The sequence below is a fragment of the Telmatherina bonti genome (genome assembly GCF_933228915.1).
Source record: "Telmatherina bonti genome assembly, chromosome: 23".
Lineage (NCBI taxonomy): Eukaryota > Metazoa > Chordata > Actinopteri > Atheriniformes > Telmatherinidae > Telmatherina > Telmatherina bonti.
Window position 1 is genome coordinate 3343341 of NC_136632.1, and position 22140 is coordinate 3365480.

General features: G+C 47.3%; 1 protein-coding gene across 1 annotated transcript; it reads right to left on the bottom strand.

The window, feature by feature from the left end:
- Positions 1–1567: 1567 nt before the first annotated feature.
- On the bottom strand, positions 1568–20675 carry hspa14 (heat shock protein 14; the record flags this gene model as incomplete). Its single annotated transcript, XM_079263484.1, has 14 exons — positions 20565–20675; positions 18172–18252; positions 17330–17412; positions 16192–16240; positions 15907–16012; positions 15748–15838; positions 15568–15672; positions 14953–15114; positions 13816–13971; positions 13578–13680; positions 9063–9278; positions 1911–2075; positions 1720–1787; positions 1568–1646 (listed from the first exon to the last, which is right to left on the bottom strand). Exons 1-14 carry the CDS (start codon positions 20619–20621, stop codon positions 1568–1570), a joined length of 1521 nt encoding a protein of 506 aa, XP_079119610.1. The 5' UTR covers positions 20622–20675.
- Between the last annotated feature and the right edge of the window lie 1465 nt (positions 20676–22140).

Sequence of the window (22140 nt, forward strand, 5' to 3'; positions counted from 1 at the left end):
TGTAATACTGATGGAAAGTTCAGCTCTTTTCAAAGATTCGGTTCTTTAGATTCGGTTCTCTTCGAAGAGTCGATTCTTTTAGCTCCCAAATGGATCTTCATTTAGTTTCACTTCTATTTTAGTCTAATTTAGGAATTATCAGTGTTTGCTGGCAAGCGAGACTACTTTCAATTAAAAAAAAAAAAAAAAAAAGCTTTATTTTTGTGCATTTTTTAAAAGGATGCTTTTTAAAAAAAAAAAAAAAAAAACTTATAAGCAAACAATTGCACACAGAACCACCAAGCAAGCAAACTCAAGCAAAAAAATCTGAAAATTATGACACTTTAAATTCATCAATTTCTCAATTTTTACACACCTGTCCTTTAAATCTGATTTCCAGCTTTCTCTGTTTACCTGGTCTGTACTGCTACATTACCTTCTTAAAAGAGGTCATTCCTTCTGTAGATAATGGTACAATCTGGCAGGAATCGGTTCTTCTTGATCACCACAAAGAATCATCTCTTAGAGTCGTTTCATGGATGAAACATCTCGACTCGACAGCAGCAGAACATTCTTGTCTCATCTGATCTCATGATAAGTCTGCTACAATATGAACTATCCTGACAGATTACCTCTGGGATGAATTCTCTTTCGTTTTATGAATAATACTAAACTAATATCTACAGTAGCAGTCCAGTCTGTGGTTGGTTGGTTGGGTGAGTTGTTCACATATAACCCCCCCTCCCTCCTGGTATGTGTGTGATTTTGTCATATGCTCCCTGAGATCATGAACATATTGTTCTAAAAGATATTACTCCTGCCTCTGCAGCGGAGCATTCGGGCCACACTGAAAAATAAACATGGAGGTTGATTTTTTTTCTCCCTTAATTAGAGAATATTTCTCCCTTAATTAGTCAAATGACTAAAGTGGAAAACAGCCTTGATAATAAAATTAAAATGAGTAATTTGATCTTATTATGATTCATGTTGGTAAACCTATTTTCAATGTAAATAACAGGATGCATATCTGCTGTATCTGGCATGAACGTTCTGCTTGGCATTAAAAAAAAAAAGCATCCATGCAGAATGGAAGTCAAATACGACCAGATAGCACGTAGTGTGCCTGTCAGACCTGCAGTCGGCGGGGAAACTAGGAGTAGGATTAGTATTTTCCTGTTCCTGAAAACTTCCTTCTCTGTAACTCAGTGGACTAAATAACCAAACAAACCAGTGAGTCACAATAACACCATTTACCTGATGACAAAATATCTTGATTTACGTCATTTAAGGAGAGGGTGTCCAAATTCGGTCCTCGTGGTTCTGCAGGTTTTCCATGTATCCCTGCTCCAACACACCTGGTTCCATTAAATGGATTCAACAGCTAATGTAGTTCGGCTCAGTGGCACCAATCAGACGATCCATCTTTAATGCAGTAAATCCCAGAAACGCCAGAGGAATTCCCAGGCAGGAACACAATGACATGGATGTTTATTAGAACCTAAACCAGCACAGACAAACTTTCAGTATTTACTGTGTTAAAATGAACAGAACCAGTCCTCCATCACGCTTTGGAGCGTAGAACTGGTTTTTATGAAGCTGCTGGGATGGAGACGGCTGCCGACGTTCCCATGTTCTGCTCCACACATGAAACGTGAACAGAACCGTCCCTGAAACACACAGAAGTAGCCATGAAGCCAAAACAGATCCCTGATCTGGGACTTGGTCTTTCGGAAGCGGTACCTTTTCATGGTGAGGACGGCGTCGATGTTGTGGTTCTCCTCTTTGGTCTGCAGGTCTCTGATAACAACCTGCAGAGAAACACAAACACCAGCACATGACGGAATCTGGCGCCCAGCTCGGTCGCGTCGCAGACGGAAGTGGATGTCGGAACGTTTCCCACGACAACACAGGAAAGAAGCGGCTTTTCGTACCTTCGACAGTTTTTCTGGCTGCTCCGCCTCAAATCGCTGATAAATCTCCAAACACAGCGAGGACAGCTTTCCCTCTCCGTGTAGGACGTGATGTCTGCGGGCGGGAAGCGGCGTTCCTGACGGGAGGAGGACCGTAAACGTCTCCGCTCCAGATTCATCCAGCTCCTGCAGACAGAGGGAGACGGCTGAGGCGGATCTGGTCTGAACTGGCTTTCTGGGTCTTCATGATGAGGAGAATAATCACACAGAACCGATGAGGCAGAAAATCTGCCAAAGTTCAGTCATGTTGCTTTAAGTCAACATGCTGCTGTTTGTTCTGCAGAAATAAATGTGTTCAAGTCAAATCAATCCTGAGTTATTGATGAAATCAGCTCCTGGTCGTGATCAGAAATCTGACTGATATGTGATTAACCATCCCTGATCAATAAATCTGCTTTGTTCTAACGGTTACAGTAGATGAAATTTATGATGCCATGATGTTTCACTGTGTGCAGAAGCTCCGGGAGCGGCTCTCATAAATATAAATATACCTTTAAATGATGAAATAAATAAAGTTAAAAACTTAACAATGAGGATGAAGCAGGATGACGAGGTCTGGTCATTAACTCTGGGATGAGAATCAGGATCATGCTGGTCTGCAGCAGTTTTCACTTTTATTAGATTTCTGGTTAATCAATGATTTTTCTTCTGCTTCTCATGTTGTATTGATTGTTCTGTGCTTAAAGAATATATGTGTAAAGAGTTCGGACGTCTTGCTGGTTTGTGTTATTATCCAGTTAAAAACACTCAGTGGAGAAAAGACTAAACCAGCAGAATTTATCTGGTTGGAACCAGTAAGGGCCTGAACCAGCAGGATTTATCCGGCTGGAACCAGTAAGGGCCTGAACCAGCAGGATTTATCCGGCTGGAACCAGTAAGGGCCTGAACCAGCAGGATTTATCCGGCTGGAACCAGTCTGGGACTGAACCAGCAGGATTTATCCGGCTGGAACCAGTCTGGGACTGAACCAGCAGGATTTATCCGGCTGGAACCAGTAAGGGCCTGAACCAGCAGGATTTATCCGGCTGGAACCAGTCTGGGACTGAACCAGCAGGATTTATCCGGCTGGAACCAGTCTGGGACTGAACCAGCAGGATTTATCCGGCTGGAACCAGTAAGGGCCTGAACCAGCAGGATTTATCCGGCTGGAACCAGTAAGGGCCTGAACCAGCAGGATTTATCCGGCTGGAACCAGTCTGGGACTGAACCAGCAGGATTTATCCGGCTGGAACCAGTCTGGGACTGAACCAGCAGGATTTATCCGGCTGGAACCAGTCTGGGACTGAACCAGCAGGATTTATCCGGCTGGAACCAGTCTGGGACTGAACCAGCAGGATTTATCCGGCTGGAACCAGTCTGGGACTGAACCAGCAGGATTTATCCGGCTGGAACCAGTCTGGGACTGAACCAGCAGGATTTATCCGGCTGGAACCAGTCTGGGACTGAACCAGCAGGATTTATCCGGCTGGAACCAGTCTGGGACTGAACCAGCAGGATTTATCCGGCTGGAACCAGTCAGGGACTGAACCAGCAGGATTTATCCGGCTGGAACCAGTCAGGGACTGAACCAGCAGGATTTATCCGGCTGGAACCAGTCTGGGACTGAACCAGCAGGATTTATCCGGCTGGAACCAGTCTGGGACTGAACCAGCAGGATTTATCCGGCTGGAACCAGTCTGGGACTGAACCAGAAGGATTTATCCGGCTGGAACCAGTCTGGGACTGAACCAGAAGGATTTATCCGGCTGGAACCAGTCTGGGACTGAACCAGAAGGATTTATCCGGCTGGAACCAGTCTGGGACTGAACCAGCAGGATTTATCCGGCTGGAACCAGTCTGGGACTGAACCAGCAGGATTTATCCGGCTGGAACCAGTAAGGGACTGAACCAGCAGGAATTATCCGGCTGGAACCAGTAAGGGACTGAACCAGCAGGATTTATCCGGCTGGAACCAGTAAGGGACTGAACCAGCAGGATTTATCCGGCTGGAACCAGTAAGGGACAGAACCAGCAGGATTTATCCGGCTGGAACCAGTCTGGGACTGAACCAGCAGGATTTATCCGGCTGGAACCAGTAAGGGCCTGAACCAGCAGGATTTATCCGGCTGGAACCAGTAAGGGACTGAACCAGCAGGATTTATCCGGCTGGAACCAGTCTGGGACTGAACCAGCAGGAACAAGTAAGGGCCTGGACCAGCAGGATTTATCCGGCTGGAACCTGTCAGGGCCTGAACCAGAAGGATTTATCCGGCTGGAACCAGTCTGGGACTGAACCAGAAGGATTTATCCGGCTGGAACCAGTCTGGGACTGAACCAGCAGGAACCTGTCAGGGCCTGAACCAGCAGGATTTATCCGGCTGGAACCAGTCTGGGACTGAACCAGCAGGATTTATCCGGCTGGAACCAGTCTGGGACTGAACCAGCAGGATTTATCCGGCTGGAACCAGTCTGGGACTGAACCAGCAGGATTTATCCGGCTGGAACCAGTCTGGGACTGAACCAGCAGGATTTATCCGGCTGGAACCAGTCTGGGACTGAACCAGCAGGATTTATCCGGCTGGAACCAGTCTGGGACTGAACCAGCAGGATTTATCCGGCTGGAACCAGTCTGGGACTGAACCAGCAGGATTTATCCGGCTGGAACCAGTAAGGGCCTGAACCAGCAGGATTTATCCGGCTGGAACCAGTAAGGGCCTGAACCAGCAGGATTTATCCGGCTGGAACCAGTCTGGGACTGAACCAGCAGGATTTATCCGGCTGGAACCAGTCTGGGACTGAACCAGCAGGATTTATCCGGCTGGAACCAGTCTGGGACTGAACCAGAAGGATTTATCCGGCTGGAACCAGTAAGGGCCTGAACCAGAAGGATTTATCCGGCTGGAACCAGTCTGGGACTGAACCAGCAGGATTTATCCGGCTGGAACCAGTCTGGGACTGAACCAGCAGGATTTATCCGGCTGGAACCAGTCTGGGACTGAACCAGCAGGATTTATCCGGCTGGAACCAGTCTGGGACTGAACCAGCAGGATTTATCCGGCTGGAACCAGTCTGGGACTGAACCAGCAGGATTTATCCGGCTGGAACCAGTCTGGGACTGAACCAGCAGGATTTATCCGGCTGGAACCAGTCTGGGACTGAACCAGCAGGATTTATCCGGCTGGAACCAGTCAGGGACTGAACCAGCAGGATTTATCCGGCTGGAACCAGTCTGGGACTGAACCAGCAGGATTTATCCGGCTGGAACCAGTCTGGGACTGAACCAGCAGGATTTATCCGGCTGGAACCAGTCTGGGACTGAACCAGCAGGATTTATCCGGCTGGAACCAGTCTGGGACTGAACCAGAAGGATTTATCCGGCTGGAACCAGTCTGGGACTGAACCAGAAGGATTTATCCGGCTGGAACCAGTCTGGGACTGAACCAGCAGGATTTATCCGGCTGGAACCAGTCTGGGACTGAACCAGCAGGATTTATCCGGCTGGAACCAGTAAGGGACTGAACCAGCAGGAATTATCCGGCTGGAACCAGTAAGGGACTGAACCAGCAGGATTTATCCGGCTGGAACCAGTAAGGGACTGAACCAGCAGGATTTATCCGGCTGGAACCAGTAAGGGACAGAACCAGCAGGATTTATCCGGCTGGAACCAGTCTGGGACTGAACCAGCAGGATTTATCCGGCTGGAACCAGTAAGGGCCTGAACCAGCAGGATTTATCCGGCTGGAACCAGTAAGGGACTGAACCAGCAGGATTTATCCGGCTGGAACCAGTCTGGGACTGAACCAGCAGGAACAAGTAAGGGCCTGGACCAGCAGGATTTATCCGGCTGGAACCTGTCAGGGTCTGAACCAGAAGGATTTATCCGGCTGGAACCAGTCTGGGACTGAACCAGAAGGATTTATCCGGCTGGAACCAGTCTGGGACTGAACCAGCAGGAACCAGTAAGGGCCTGAACCAGCAGGATTTATCCGGCTGGAACCTGTCAGGGCCTGAACCAGCAGGATTTATCCGGCTGGAACCAGTCTGGGACTGAACCAGCAGGATTTATCCGGCTGGAACCAGTCTGGGACTGAACCAGCAGGATTTATCCGGCTGGAACCAGTCTGGGACTGAACCAGCAGGATTTATCCGGCTGGAACCAGTCTGGGACTGAACCAGCAGGATTTATCCGGCTGGAACCAGTCTGGGACTGAACCAGCAGGATTTATCCGGCTGGAACCAGTCTGGGACTGAACCAGCAGGATTTATCCGGCTGGAACCAGTCTGGGACTGAACCAGCAGGATTTATCCGGCTGGAACCAGTAAGGGCCTGAACCAGCAGGATTTATCCGGCTGGAACCAGTAAGGGCCTGAACCAGCAGGATTTATCCGGCTGGAACCAGTCTGGGACTGAACCAGCAGGATTTATCCGGCTGGAACCAGTCTGGGACTGAACCAGCAGGATTTATCCGGCTGGAACCAGTCTGGGACTGAACCAGAAGGATTTATCCGGCTGGAACCAGTAAGGGCCTGAACCAGAAGGATTTATCCGGCTGGAACCAGTCTGGGACTGAACCAGCAGGATTTATCCGGCTGGAACCAGTCAGGGACTGAACCAGCAGGATTTATCCGGCTGGAACCAGTCAGGGACTGAACCAGCAGGATTTATCCGGCTGGAACCAGTCAGGGACTGAACCAGCAGGATTTATCCGGCTGGAACCAGTCAGGGACTGAACCAGCAGGATTTATCCGGCTGGAACCAGTCAGGGACTGAACCAGCAGGATTTATCCGGCTGGAACCAGTCTGGGACTGAACCAGCAGGATTTATCCGGCTGGAACCAGTCTGGGACTGAACCAGCAGGATTTATCCGGCTGGAACCAGTCTGGGACTGAACCAGCAGGATTTATCCGGCTGGAACCAGTCTGGGACTGAACCAGCAGGATTTATCCGGCTGGAACCAGTCTGGGACTGAACCAGCAGGATTTATCCGGCTGGAACCAGTCTGGGACTGAACCAGCAGGATTTATCCGGCTGGAACCAGTAAGGGCCTGAACCAGCAGGAATTATCCGGCTGGAACCAGTAAGGGACTGAACCAGCAGGATTTATCCGGCTGGAACCAGTAAGGGACTGAACCAGCAGGATTTATCCGGCTGGAACCAGTAAGGGACTGAACCAGCAGGATTTATCCGGCTGGAACCAGTAAGGGACTGAACCAGCAGGATTTATCCGGCTGGAACCAGTAAGGGACTGAACCAGCAGGATTTATCCGGCTGGAACCAGTAAGGGACTGAACCAGCAGGATTTATCCGGCTGGAACCAGTAAGGGACTGAACCAGCAGGATTTATCCGGCTGGAACCAGTCTGGGACTGAACCAGCAGGATTTATCCGGCTGGAACCAGTCTGGGACTGAACCAGCAGGATTTATCCGGCTGGAACCAGTAAGGGCCTGAACCAGCAGGATTTATCCGGCTGGAACCAGTAAGGGAATGAACCAGCAGGATTTATCCGGCTGGAACCAGTCTGGGACTGAACCAGCAGGATTTATCCGGCTGGAACCAGTCTGGGACTGAACCAGCAGGATTTATCCGGCTGGAACCAGTCTGGGACTGAACCAGCAGGAACAAGTAAGGGCCTGGACCAGCAGGATTTATCCGGCTGGAACCTGTCAGGGCCTGAACCAGAAGGATTTATCCGGCTGGAACCAGTCTGGGACTGAACCAGAAGGATTTATCCGGCTGGAACCAGTCTGGGACTGAACCAGAAGGATTTATCCGGCTGGAACCAGTCTGGGACTGAACCAGCAGGAACCAGTAAGGGCCTGAACCAGCAGGATTTATCCGGCTGGAACCTGTCAGGGACTGAACCAGAAGGATTTATCCGGCTGGAACCAGTCTGGGACTGAACCAGCAGGGTTTATCCGGCTGGAACCAGTCTGGGACTGAACCAGCAGGATTTATCCGGCTGGAACCAGTCTGGGACTGAACCAGCAGGATTTATCCGGCTGGAACCAGTCTGGGACTGAACCAGCAGGATTTATCCGGCTGGAACCAGTCTGGGACTGAACCAGCAGGATTTATCCGGCTGGAACCAGTAAGGGCCTGAACCAGCAGGATTTATCCGGCTGGAACCAGTAAGGGCCTGAACCAGCAGGATTTATCCGGCTGGAACCGGTCTGGGACTGAACCAGCAGGATTTATCCGGCTGGAACCAGTAAGGGACTGAACCAGCAGGATTTATCCGGCTGGAACCGGTCTGGGACTGAACCAGCAGGATTTATCCGGCTGGAACCGGTCTGGGACTGAACCAGCAGGATTTATCCGGCTGGAACCGGTCTGGGACTGAACCAGCAGGATTTATCCGGTTGGAACCGGTCTGGGACTGAACCAGCAGGATTTATCCGGCTGGAACCGGTCTGGGACTGAACCAGAAGGATTTATCCGGCTGGAACCAGTAAGGGACTGAACCAGCAGGATTTATCCGGCTGGAACCGGTCTGGGACTGAACCAGCAGGATTTATCCGGCTGGAACCGGTCTGGGACTGAACCAGCAGGATTTATCCGGCTGGAACCGGTCTGGGACTGAACCAGCAGGATTTATCCGGTTGGAACCGGTCTGGGACTGAACCAGCAGGATTTATCCGGCTGGAACCGGTCTGGGACTGAACCAGCAGGATTTATCCGGCTGGAACCGGTCTGGGACTGAACCAGCAGGATTTATCCGGCTGGAACCGGTCTGGGACTGAACCAGCAGGATTTATCCGGCTGGAACCGGTCTGGGACTGAACCAGCAGGATTTATCCGGCTGGAACCGGTCTGGGACTGAACCAGCAGGATTTATCCGGCTGGAACCGGTCTGGGACTGAACCAGCAGGATTTATCCGGCTGGAACCGGTCTGGGACTGAACCAGCAGGATTTATCCGGCTGGAACCAGTCTGGGACTGAACCAGCAGGATTTATCCGGCTGGAACCAGTCTGGGACTGAACCAGCAGGATTTATCCGGCTGGAACCGGTCTGGGACTAAACCAGCAGGATTTATCCGGCTGGAACCGGATAACTCCCTACTTCCACTGCCTCCCTCCACGTGGAACAAACTTCGGATGGATCTGATGTGGCCGACAGAAGCAGCTGGTACCTTCAGCAGGATGTCGGCACAAGAAACGTCTACGGTGACAGATTCTTCTCCAGAGGTCAGACCGTCTTTGCCAACCAGTAAACCGGCTTGTACAGCTGCTCCCACAGCAATAACCTCGTCTGGAGGAGCCGAGTTCAGGAGCTCCACATCAGGAAACATCTCACGGATCAGATGCTGCAGACGAGGAATCCTGGCTGAGCCGCCACACAGAACCACCTGAAACACACACACACATACATTTCATCACAATAATAAACATATACTGAAGGTGATGGTATGGCGACAGCAGCAGCAGCAGCAGAGTGTGTGGAGCTGAGTGGTTGTGGCGTCTAAGTTTTTTATGGACTTTTTACGAACTTTTATCATCTGTAAACACGGTATAGGAGATCATCAACACAGTACAGCGCATACGCCAAGATGGTTCTACTTGGACATTGGGTTGTTCTTACCTTTCTGCTTCATCTGGCGTGGTCCATGTGTGTTGGAGAAGGAATCCAATACAGTCGGGATTTTCTTCTCTTATTACAGAACTCCAATGTGGGGTCACTTGATCCATCGGCGGTATTTCCAACGGAGATTGTCCGTGGGAAGCCAGCTTTGGGGAAGAATGCTGCATATAAACCCGTCCGCTGGAGGAAGAGGGGACGCCGAGGTGGAGTCCGTCAGAGGCTGAAGAGGGAAGGCCATCGCCGTATCCCCCTTCCCACCGTCACGCTGTCCAATATCCAGTCATTGCGAGGGAAAATCGACGAGCTCAGAGCTAATGTCCAGTTCCTCGAGGAATACAAAAGCTCTTGCCTTATTGCCCTTACGGAAACGTGGCTTAAGGCTCACGATGCCGACGATGAGTTGGAGCTTGCTGGGTTTGGAGCGCCACTTAGATTAGACCGAGACCCCGGGGTGACCGGTAAGTCACTCGGAGGGGGCGTCTGTCTGTACGTCAATAAAAGTTGGTGCAAGACTATAGTGGTGCGGGAGTCGCTGTGCACTCCAGATGTTGAACTTTTATCCATCTCTTTGCGCCCATATTACCTGCCACGTGAGTTTCCCCAGCTGTTTGTGACTCTTGTTTACATCCACCCGAGGGCCGACGCTGACGTAGCCACTCGGACGATCTCAAACATTGTGCGGAGGTTCCAGAGGATCTCCCCTGAAGCGCCCAATCTTGTAATGGGTGATTTTAATCATTGTAACCCAGCAAAATCACTTTGTGGCTTTGAGCAATATGTAACTTGCCCTACACGACGCATGAAATGTCTTGACCTATGTTTCGGCTCGATTAAAGGGGCATATAGATCCCTCCGCCGAGCGCCACTTGGTACGTCCGATCATAACGTCATCTACTTGATGCCTTACTATAGGCCAATCCTTAAAAGGAGCAAACCTGAGCGCCGCCTTGTTCCTATATGGTCTGATGACTCCACCCAGTGTCTCCAGGAGTGCCTCAGCTGTACCGACTGGGACATTTTCAAAGATGCTTGTGAAGATTTAGATGAATTAACTGAAACTGTGTCTGACTACATAAGGTTTTGTGAGGATTTGGCCATTCCCCACAAATATTGTTTCAATTTCCCTAATAATAAGCAGTGGTTCTCTAAAGAAGTCAGAGATTCAATAATAGAGAGGAATAGGAGTTTTGATGCTGGGAACCTGTTTTTGTACAATGAACTTCAGAAGCAGGTGAAAAGGAATATAAAGATTGCCAAAATTAATTATAAAAATAAAGTGCAAAGCCTGTTTACTTCAGGACATTCTCGCTCTGCTTGGGACGGCGTGAAAACCATGATGGGGATGGGTTCTAATAAGAATCCTATCAGCACTGGAGTAAATAATGGATCTGACTTTAGCTTTGCTAACAAACTTAATTCATTTTACAATCGGTTTGATATTTATGATTTCAGGGATGAATTGACAGTTTTGAAGAACAGTGTAACTGAGCCAAAAAGCACTGTCCATGTCGATCGAGTTATGGTTGTAAAACTCTTTAAAGGAGTAAAGGAGAAGAAGAGCCCTGGCCCTGACGGTATTGGGGGACGGGTCCTAAAAAACTGTGCGGAGCAAGTGGCAGATATCTTTTGTTATATCTTTTCAAAATCTCTTGAGCTCTGTCAGATACCTGCCCTGTGGAAAAAATCCGTCATCGTTCCTGTTTCAAAAGTCAGGTCACCCAAAGAACTTAATGATTTCAGGCCCATCGCGCTTACATCTCTGGTCATGAAAGCCCTGGAAAAAGTAGTTAAGTCTGAATTGCTGAGTTGTGTCAATCCAATCCTTGACCCATTCCAATTTGCTTATCGGCCAGGTAGAGGTGTAGATGATGCAATCGCTACCCTCCTAAATTTGACACTCAGTCATCTCGAAGGTGCAAGGACGTTAGTGCGGCTGCTCTTCATTGACTTTTCCTCAGCCTTCAACTCAATTCAGCCACATCTACTGGCAGAGAGACTTAAATATATGAATGTGGATGGAACTTTGATTCTATGGCTAATTGACTTTCTAACATGCAGGACTCAGCAAGTTAGAGTCAACAGCATTCTGTCTGACTCTCTGGTTTCCTCCACCGGTGCACCTCAGGGTTGCATTTTGTCTCCCTTGTTGTTTGTATTGTACACAAATATGTGCCAAAGCCTCCATGAGAACCGCCATGTCATTAAGTTTGCTGATGATTCTGTCATAGTTTCTCTGGTCTCTGGTGATGTTCTTGATCATGGCCCTGTCTTGACTGACTTTCTTGAGTGGTGTCAGTCTTCTTTCCTGCACATAAATGTGTCAAAGACAAAAGAATTGTTGATAGATTTTAGGAAATCCACTCCTGCCCTCCCTCCTGCCCTGATAAATGGACAGGTAGTTGAGGTGGTGCATCAGTACAAGTACTTGGGAACAGTACTGGACAGTAAATTAACATTCGACACCCAGGTTGATGCTGTCTGTAGTAAAGCTCACCAGAAAATGCACTTCCTTCGCAAATTGAGATTTTTTAACGTCGACAATGTTTTTATGAAAATGTTTTATTCCTGTTTTGTGGAGTCAACTCTTACCTTTGCTTTTCTTTGCTGGTTTGGCATGTTAAATCTTAAAAATCGAAACCGCTTACAAAGCATAGTTAAAGAGTGCAGTAAAATTACTGGCTGTCAGTTAAGTGATTTGTGGGACCTTTACAAATGCAGGGCTGTATGCAAGGCAAAGAAAATCCTTGCAGATCCTGCCCATCCTCTGCACAGGCAGTTTCAGCCATTGCGCTCAGGCAGGAGATATTGCGTGCCTAAGTTTAAAACCAATAGAGTCAGAAACTCCTTCATCCCAAGAGCCATTGGATTTTTAAATAAATCATAGTTGTTAATTTGCTACTTTTAGCGTCGCTTTATGTGCTGTGATGTTCTCATCTTACCATGTTTCCACTGTTATTTAACTTGCCTTTTATTATTTTATTATATTATTTTATTATTATTTTATTATTTTACTATTTTTATTTTATTATTTTACTATTTTTATTGTTTGTTGTTGTTGACTGATTGCACTTTTATGCTACCGGCTGCACACAAATTGCCCTTCGGGGACCTAATAAAGTATTGATTGATTGATTGATTGATTGGTATATTCTACTGGAAGGAGAGGCATTAGAGGTAAAGTTGAGTACATATGTTGTACTAATTAAATATTAAAAACAACAACATCAGCTGAATAGTGATTGGTTATACCTGTGTAACAATAATGAATGTAAAGTTTGACATATACCTCAGAAAGAAAATTTCTAACGCAATCACAATAATAAGAATTGTATTCAGACATCAGTTTAAATGCTACAGAGACGGAAAAACATGTTTTTTTTCCAGATTGTATGGATTCAAGGAAAATGTGGAATAAATGTAACACTTTAAAGCTCCAGGAACTTGTGCAGCTATAGATTCCTCTCACTGCTGATCAGTAAAAACATAAAAACTTCAGTTTATATGTGGTGTACTTGTTAACGTGTCCTTTTCCTCAAAATACTCGAGAACAGATCAAGTAAACAAAATAAGATGATTAAATTAAATGAAGATGATCAACATCTTATCAAAACAGTGTTTTTGTTTCATTTTTGAAGCCTGAAGTCTCCTAACATTTCAGACAGGAAGCTGCTCTGTAAAAACGTTCTCAGCAACAGTCCTGTTAAGCTTCAGAGCGTCTGGTGATTTTCATTGTTGCTGGCCGGTCGGGTTGCCGTTCTGGTTGCTTAGGTCTGGATGTTGGTCCACTTTAAGTCTGGGACTATAACACATACACCATGATCGTGAGACATTAACCGCTGAGTTGTGTAGGCTTGGTCGCAGTTTGATTTAGAATTTTTATCATTTAATTACAGTCCTGCATCACACTTAGTATGAAGACAAAAACATTGATAATTCACCTCCAAATTATTCAGTTTCCTGATTTGCATTGGCCCTGGTGTGCAAAGGCCTTTTAAGTGGAAATTTTCCTAACTGATGACGTTTTACTGCAGATTTTCGCCCAGAAGTTCAAACCCCAAACACACACCTTGTTGATGTTTTCCGCAGGAAGTCCCGCCTCCTCCAGCAGCGACCTGATTGGCTGAATGCTTTTGTTGAAGAGGGAGGAGCAGAGCAGCTCAAAACGAGCTCTGACAAAACAAACACACACGCTGATGAAAAGATTTCTGAATGTCATGAATCAGAGTAAATTTATCTAAAACAAATGGACCAAACTTTCCAGTCTGCAACATTTCAGAGGCTTTGGTGAGAGTTTGACGGCTGACCTGGAGACGTTGCATTCAAAGTCGATGCCGTCATGCAGGGAATCCACGAAGCAGTTGGCCGATCCCAGAGACGACAGCGAGTGTTTGGCCATGTCGGCGCTGTTCATCAGCTTCAGCATCGCCCGAGCATTACCACTCACATCGTGTTTAAAGGTTCTGCAGACAAACAGAAGCAGCTTCACTGGGAGGACTGGAAACAAAGTCTGGAGAGGACTGGATTTCATGCGATCCAGTCTAGATGGATCCCAATAAAAACAGTCGGGATTCACTACAAAGCTGCAACAGGAGCAACAGAAGGCTGGAAAAGTAATTAGTACTCAGGTCAACTGGTCACAGGCCAGTAACATAACTGGGTATAAAAAGGAGCATTTCAGAGAGGCAGAGTCTCTCAGATGGACAGAAGTTCACCAATCCGAGGCAAACTGGGTCTAAACTTTGTGGAACCATTTCAGAAAAATGTTCCAACATAAAGTTGTGAAGACTTCAGATGTCATCATCCAAATCAGGAGGAATCTCTGTATGTCTGGGACAAGGCTGGATGCTGGTGAATGTCTGCTTATAAAACATTCTTTACTGGAAACCAGTGCAGAACACAGTTCACCCTGAAACGTGTTATGGGAACATTTCCAGCCCAAGTCGGACAGTGACGGTCAGGACAGTAAAAGACGTGTCTGGACTTCCAACAGAAGCACCTGCTGGACAACAACCTGTCAAACCTCAGACGTCATCCTGACTTGCAGCTTAGCAGGAAGAGTGCCTGTTTTTAAAGTCAGAAGGTTGCTAGCCTAATTCCCAACTTAATGTGTTCACAGGTCAGTGTATTCCTGGGCAGGATACTTCAGCCTGGATGGTCCTGATGTGTGTCCGTTCAGATCTGAGTGTCTGCATGATGGATTATCCTCTCATCACATCCAGAAACCGGTACCATCAGAAGAACCAGGTCATGTAAAACTAGCATGAAAAATGTCCTGAAAGGTCCCTGTGGAGACTCCTGGAGCAGGTTCAGAGCCAGAGACGCAGCCGGCTCCACACACACATGAACACACAGTCTCTTCAGAACAAATTACAGCAAACAAACAGGTAATAAATGAAAATACACTTTTAAATTATTTAGTAAAAGTCAGAGTCGAGACCCACCGTTTAAACTCTGAGGCCAGGTACTGGGCCAGGGCCTGGGTGAAGCTCTCTCCCCCGATGCTGTGGTCTGTACGGGTGCTGAGAACCCGGAAGATTCCTCCATTTATCTGCAGCACCGTCACACTCAAGGACGTCCCGCCCAGTTTATACACCAGGACATGGCTGCAGAACACACACGTTTACATGTGAAACCAGCTCCTGGAGGAGACGGCGACACTTAGCCTGTGATCTGTGTGTAACTGCAGCTTAGCCGTCCGCCACTCCATGCACAAAGCGGAGCGATACCACTGTAAATCATGGGGGCAGTGTTGCGTTGTATAGCTGATACACAACCAGAGAAGAAGAACAGGAAGAAGAATAACTAAAAAAAACACCAGAAGAAGAAGTAGAACCAGTGGAAGAGAACAAAAACAAAACAAAAAGAGTTTTCTTCTACTGGGGATTTTTCCAGGGTTGCAAACCACTTTGAAGAGGTGTGTTACAGCTAACAACTCTGAACGCAGCTCTGCCCTCTTGTGGATGAAGTGGATGGCGGCGTGTGACGTGGACGTTGCCGTTTACTCGCGTAAATGTGCCGTAAACTTTGGCAGAAACCTGCCGGTTGAGTTTGCGAACCTTTTCCCAGAAGAGCTGTCCTGTCCGACGCTGTAGGCCAGCAGAGCCGCGGCCGGCTCATGGATCATCCTCAGCACGTGGAAACCGGCGGCTTCCGCTGCTTCTCTGCACACAAAACATTTATTCTAAACGCTGCCGGGGAAACGCTCCATCATCACATGGTCAAACTGGACGGCCCACCTCAGAGCTCGCCTCTGAGCGTGCTCAAACTCAAACGGGACGGTGATGACGGCTTCGGTCACATCCGAGCCCAGCGCAGACTGGGCCGTTTCTATGGAGACAGGAATCATCCATGAATTCTCTGTTTTCATGATTTACTGGACGTTTCAGACAAACTACCTTTCATCTTGTTAAAGATGAGCTTCGCGACGTCCTCCGGAGCAACATGTTCCGGGTTTTCTCCTGCTGTGATCTCGTAGTACGGCTTGTCTTCTCTGCTCACGACCTGGACAGACGAATCACAGCAGAATCACTCAGAGTGGGGTTCAGGGCATCTGCAGGAACACATGACGGCAGCTCGCTTCTGTCCAGCCTCCAGCTGCAGGGTCCACTCATCTTACATTATCTATCACATTTAAACTGGACATCTGACATGATCTGGATATTTAGAAGATAAAAACTCACCTGACACTTTGTCTCTGTTCTGTGAGTTTGTGTTTCTGGATCACTGAACCTGACGCAACGAGAAAGATTCAGATTATTCATGTTTATTCATGTCCTGCAGGATGAATACACACTGTGGGGAACAACACACTCATCAAGCCATGCTCTATACCCAGTAGATCACACACACACACACACACACACACACACACTTGAAAAGGAGACATTTTGTGAGTCTGACGGCAGCATCACGCCTGAAAAAGTAGTTCCAGACTGATGTTTGTAGCGACGCATCTCTTCTGTCTGCCGATAGAATCAGCTTTATTTAAAAAAATATTTTCATAGGGAACGTATTTTAGACACAAACACACTTGATCACACACACACACACACACACACTTCTGTCTCTTCATCTAAATGTTTTTATGGGTAGAAACATCTGGATTGATGCTGATATGAGGTATTTACATCACAGGGATCCGTTCAAACCAGGAGCCAGCCCACGGAAGTCCACAGAGGCTGTCTGAAAGATCTGGAATGGTCTGGGAAAGTCTGGGACAGTCTGGGAACCGTCTGGGAACCGTCTGGGAACCGTCTGGGAACGTCTGGGAACGTCTGGGAACCGTCTGGGAACGTCTGGGAAGTGATCAAACCACTTGCTGGACTTTGAGGAGAGGAATGTTGTCCCTTTCTAGGCAGATGTTTGAGATCCTCAAACTCTTCAGGAACATTTTTCTGAAATTCTTCCAGAACTTTTAGACCCAGTTTGTGTCAGACTGGTGAAGTTCTGCCCCAATCTTCCACCTGAGAGACTCTGCCTCTCTGAAATGCTCTTTTCTACCCGTCTTGTTAGCGACCTGCTGATAGTTAACTTGATTAGCTGTTAAACGCTCCGCTAGTCGTTACTTTTCCAGCCTCATGTTGATCCTGTTCCAACCTTTACAGACGTGTTGCTGCATCAGATTCACTGTCAGCTCATATGAAATACTCCAGTTTCATCACCTGGAATGCAGTTTATGTTCTGCTTGGAGTAAAATATAACCTGATAAGATTCTGTTATTTATAGCTCAACTTATTCAGTACTGGTCCATGACGCGGTCGACCGGATGAATGGAAACAGCAGAAACATCAGTTAACCAGTCAGAGTTAAAGCGCTCACCTTCTTCCCAGGACTTGCTTCACTTTAACAACCGTGTTGGCGGCATTACGGACTCGTCCTTGTTTCGCTGCGATTCCCACAATCTGCAAAACGCAGAGAGAACAAATAAATAAGCTGGAGAGGTGCTGCAAACACCAGGAGCCGACACGAAGGAGACTTCTGATCAGAAACATCAGAGATTCACTGTGAAGAGAAATGACTGGTTTCCTTACTGTTTAGAAGCAGGTAAACACGCAAAATCTGTTTTTTTAACGTGTTGGAATCTTTTTATTTTCTGTATTTTATACAGTAATTTCCAAATAAATTCCTTATTATTTTATAAGCAACATGATTAGCAGAATGTTCAGGAAGCCGTCTGACTACAGAGGAGACGTCTCAGACTGATGGACACGTCACATTCCAGCTGCAATAAATCTTCCTTCTACCCAACCAGTTAGACGGCAGGTTTGATCCTTCTTCTGGACACGTCCAAGTCCGCAAACTTTACTGACAGCATTCATAAATACATAAAATTAATTGAAATGTCTTAAAAATGGATCATTCTGAGAAATTTTATCAGCTGCTCAGAAAAAACAGACAGAAAAACCTTACAAAACATTTTCAACAGAAACTCTTGTAATTAACCGATCAGTGATTAAAATGACAACATTTAGGCAGAAAAATGGATGAAAAACTGTCGTCAGTCTCTGAACATCTTTAACTGACTCCTGTCTGATAATGACAACATTTCTACATGCAAACATGTCAAAGTGACGCAACGATTAGCTGCCCGGTCGTTAAAACGTTCTGACATTCAGTAAATCTTTTCCAGAACAGTTGGAGGAACGGAGACTGGACCGTACCTGTTCAGTGTCTCTGTAGCCGACCACAGCTGGAGTCACACGGTCCCCTGCGTCGTTCGCCACCACGTCAGCCCGTCCATCCTGTAAACGACACCATAAACACATTCACTGCTTGTGAAGCTGAGTTACATCCACACGCCGCTCAGTCGATCAGCTCCACCTGATCAAACACTGGATCAGCCAATCACATGGCAGCAACTCAATGCAGACATGTCGACGTTGTCAAGACAACCTTCTTACGGTCAAGCTGGGGAGAACGACGAAGAAAAAAAGATTTAAATGACTTTGAATGTGGCATGTTGTTAGTCTGAGAATTTCAGAAGAAACTTGAGGAAGAGGAGATTCTCATGGTGATGAGGTGGAACGGGAGATTCTCATGGTGATGAGGTGGAACGGGAGAGTCTCATGGTGATGAGGTGGAACGGGAGAGTCTCATGGTGATGAGGTGGAACGGGAGAGTCTCATGGTGATGAGGTGGAACGGGAGATTCTCATGGTGATGAGGTGGAACGGGAGAGTCTCATGGTGATGAGGTGGAACGGGAGATTCTCATGGTGATGAGGTGGAACGGGAGATTCTCATGGTGATGAGGTGGAACGGGAGATTCTCATGGTGATGAGGTGGAACGGGAGAGTCTCATGGTGATGTGGTGGAACGGGAGAGTCTCATGGTGATGAGGTGGAACGGGAGATTCTCATGGTGATGAGGTGGAACGGGAGAGTCTCATGGTGATGAGGTGGAACGGGAGAGTCTCATGGTGATGAGGTGGAACGGGAGAGTCTCATGGTGATGAGGTGGAACGGGAGAGTCTCATGGTGATGAGGTGGAACGGGAGAGTCTCATGGTGATGAGGTGGAACGGGAGAGTCTCATGGTGATGAGGTGGAACGGGAAATTCTCATGGTGATGAGGTGGAGCGGGAGATTCTCATGGTGATGAGGTGGAACGGGAGAGTCTCATGGTGATGAGGTGGAACGGGAGAGTCTCATGGTGATGAGGTGGAGCGGGAGATTCTCATGGTGATGAGGTGGAACGGGAGAGTCTCATGGTGATGAGGTGGAACGGGAGAGTCTCATGGTGATGAGGTGGAACGGGAGATTCTCATGGTGATGAGGTGGAACGGGAGAGTCTCATGGTGATGAGGTGGAACGGGAGATTCTCATGGTGATGAGGTGGAACGGGAGAGTCTCATGGTGATGAGGTGGAACGGGAGAGTCTCATGGTGATGAGGTGGAACGGGAGATTCTCATGGTGATGAGGTGGAACGGGAGAGTCTCATGGTGATGAGGTGGAGCGGGAGATTCTCATGGTGATGAGGTGGAACGGGAGATTCTCATGGTGATGAGGTGGAACGGGAGATTCTCATGGTGATGAGGTGGAGCGGGAGATTCTCATGGTGATGAGGTGGAGCGGGAGATTCTCATGGTGATGAGGTGGAGCGGGAGATTCTCATGGTGATGAGGTGGAGCGGGAGATTCTCATGGTGATGAGGTGGAGCGGGAGATTCTCATGGTGATGAGGTGGAACGGGAGATTCTCATGGTGATGAGGTGGAACGGGAGAGTCTCATGGTGATGTGCAGCTACCGTGTGATGCTTCATGCCAATATGGAGCAAACTTTTTGCACCTTTTTGAACACATTACACCAGGAGTTAAGGCAGTTCTGGAGAAGAACGGGTCTGACCTCGTACCAGAAGATGGACCTGATAAAATGTGTGTACATCTTATCCCATTGTATTAAATCAAAATTTAAAGGGATGAAATTAAAACTGAACTGTTTGGTTTGTCAACAGGAACGTGTTATAACTGCTTCAATTTAAGCCTACAGCAATGTGAGGGTTTCTTCAGATGCTAGAGACCTCAGCATTTACCTAATGTAAAGAAAACTGGGCTGAAACATTTAACAGTAATCTGGAGCAGATTCAACAGCAATTACTTTACACAAACTCAGCAACAATCCTAAACCATCTATGGTTAACAGAAAGAAAAAGCAAGAGTTTTTTTTTTGTTTCATTGTCCCCAAAGTTCTAACGTTATTAGAAATAAATAAAATTATCATTTATTTTACTGAACGCAGATGGAGTCGAGGTGAGTTTGTGTCACGTGTCCCTGTGTCTGCTTGTTTTATGTGTGGAAACTCTCTTTTTTCTAACAATTATCTGTGTCTATCTCTCAGTTAACCTGGCTTTCTCCAGACCTGCCACACATGGCAACACATCCCACATTAGTCAGCTTTCCACGGTGGCCGAACTGCTGAGACTCCCCACCTCCAGCCGGACGCCGGCAGCCCGGACACCACCGGAGACCACCGGACACATGGAACCCACCACAGCAGCCGTCAGTCATCCGGGGAAGGTCAGAAAAATAAAGTAGAGTTAAAAACACCACCGACTCACCTTAAAAATCGCTACACAGGCACATGTATAACCGAAATGAACCCCGATAGCGGCCATGCTGAGGAACAGGAAGCGAAGGACGGCGACATTTACAGGTTGCACACTTTCCGTTTCCGGAAACTTCCGGTATACACACACACACACACACATATACATACACACACACACACACACATATACATACACATTATATATATATATATATATATATATATATATATATATATATATATATATATGTGTGTGTGTGTGTGTGTGTGTGTGTGTGTGTGTGTGTGTGTGTGTGTGACGGTTCGGTCGTTGATTCATGCAGCGGCTCCATACATGACAGTTGACCACCAGGTGAATTGCAAGGGGGGGGGGGGGGGGGGGGGGGGTTTATTGCTCCTGCAACACAGCAGGCAACACAAAACAGCGTGAGATGGCACCGGGCTCAGACAATTTGCATCACAGCAAGATGGTTTCTCCTCTGTCCAATTCCCACGCTGTGCACTACGCCAGTAGATGGCGGTGTTGCACCTACTTTGCCATAATTTAATATAGACTTTTGTACTCTGTTACACACACCCCCTCTAAATTATGCCAAATAGGGGCTGTTATGTACACAAAAGTCAATATTAGAAATCCTTCCTAAAGAAGTATGTAAACACAGGGAGGTACCAAACCCATATTTACAACAGACAACAGTGATGCCATATACATCACATTGGCACGTACATGTCTCCACTCTCTGAGTGTCAAGAAATCCAAATACACTTGGACCACAGGAAATCAATAAAGTAAAATATAACAAAATAAGTGACAGTTTGTCACAGAAATCACAGTGGTAGACTTATACAAAACTTGACATGCGAATATCACCTGTGGTGGAAGCAAAAGCAGACCCAGCATCTTCCACAAATCTCTGGCCCAACATCTCACAAATAAGCCTATTTGGATGCTTAATGGCCCTCCCATATCTCGAGAAATGTGTCTGTGTGGTTACCGATTGCGTACACACCACTTCCTCTAACTCAGTCACATCTGGACTGAGGGAGCTATTCAAAGCAATTGACACATCTGTGGGTAAGTATCCCGTGTTATGTACTGAATGTGATAAATTCTGTGCATCAGTACCAGGTGATGTGAGGTGCTCAAAGTCATTACTATCACAATGTAGTGGCTCTTCTGACTGACCTACAGTCACAGCAAGTGAGGTGCTGTACAGGTCACTACTATCTGAAACATTCCCATCCTCAACTCCGACCTAGTCTGGGGATTGTATGAGCCAATTTACAGTGCGTGACTGAGCATCCACTTGATCATCCACCATGGAACATCGATTGCTCCCGCATGGCATGGCTGACTGTGACCCACCGGGATCTGCTTCGAAGCCAGATGGCTCAGGGAACGACAGAAAGTCGACAGGCAACAGCATATCTCTGTGCACAACCTTTTCCCGCCCTGCAGCAGCAGCTCGGATCCTGTACACATTTATTTCTGGTTTCACAGACACCACGTCATAAGGTGTTGAGTCCCATCGGTCTGAAATCTTTTTTTTTTTTAATGGTCTGAAATCTTTCTCTTGCCTTTCTCA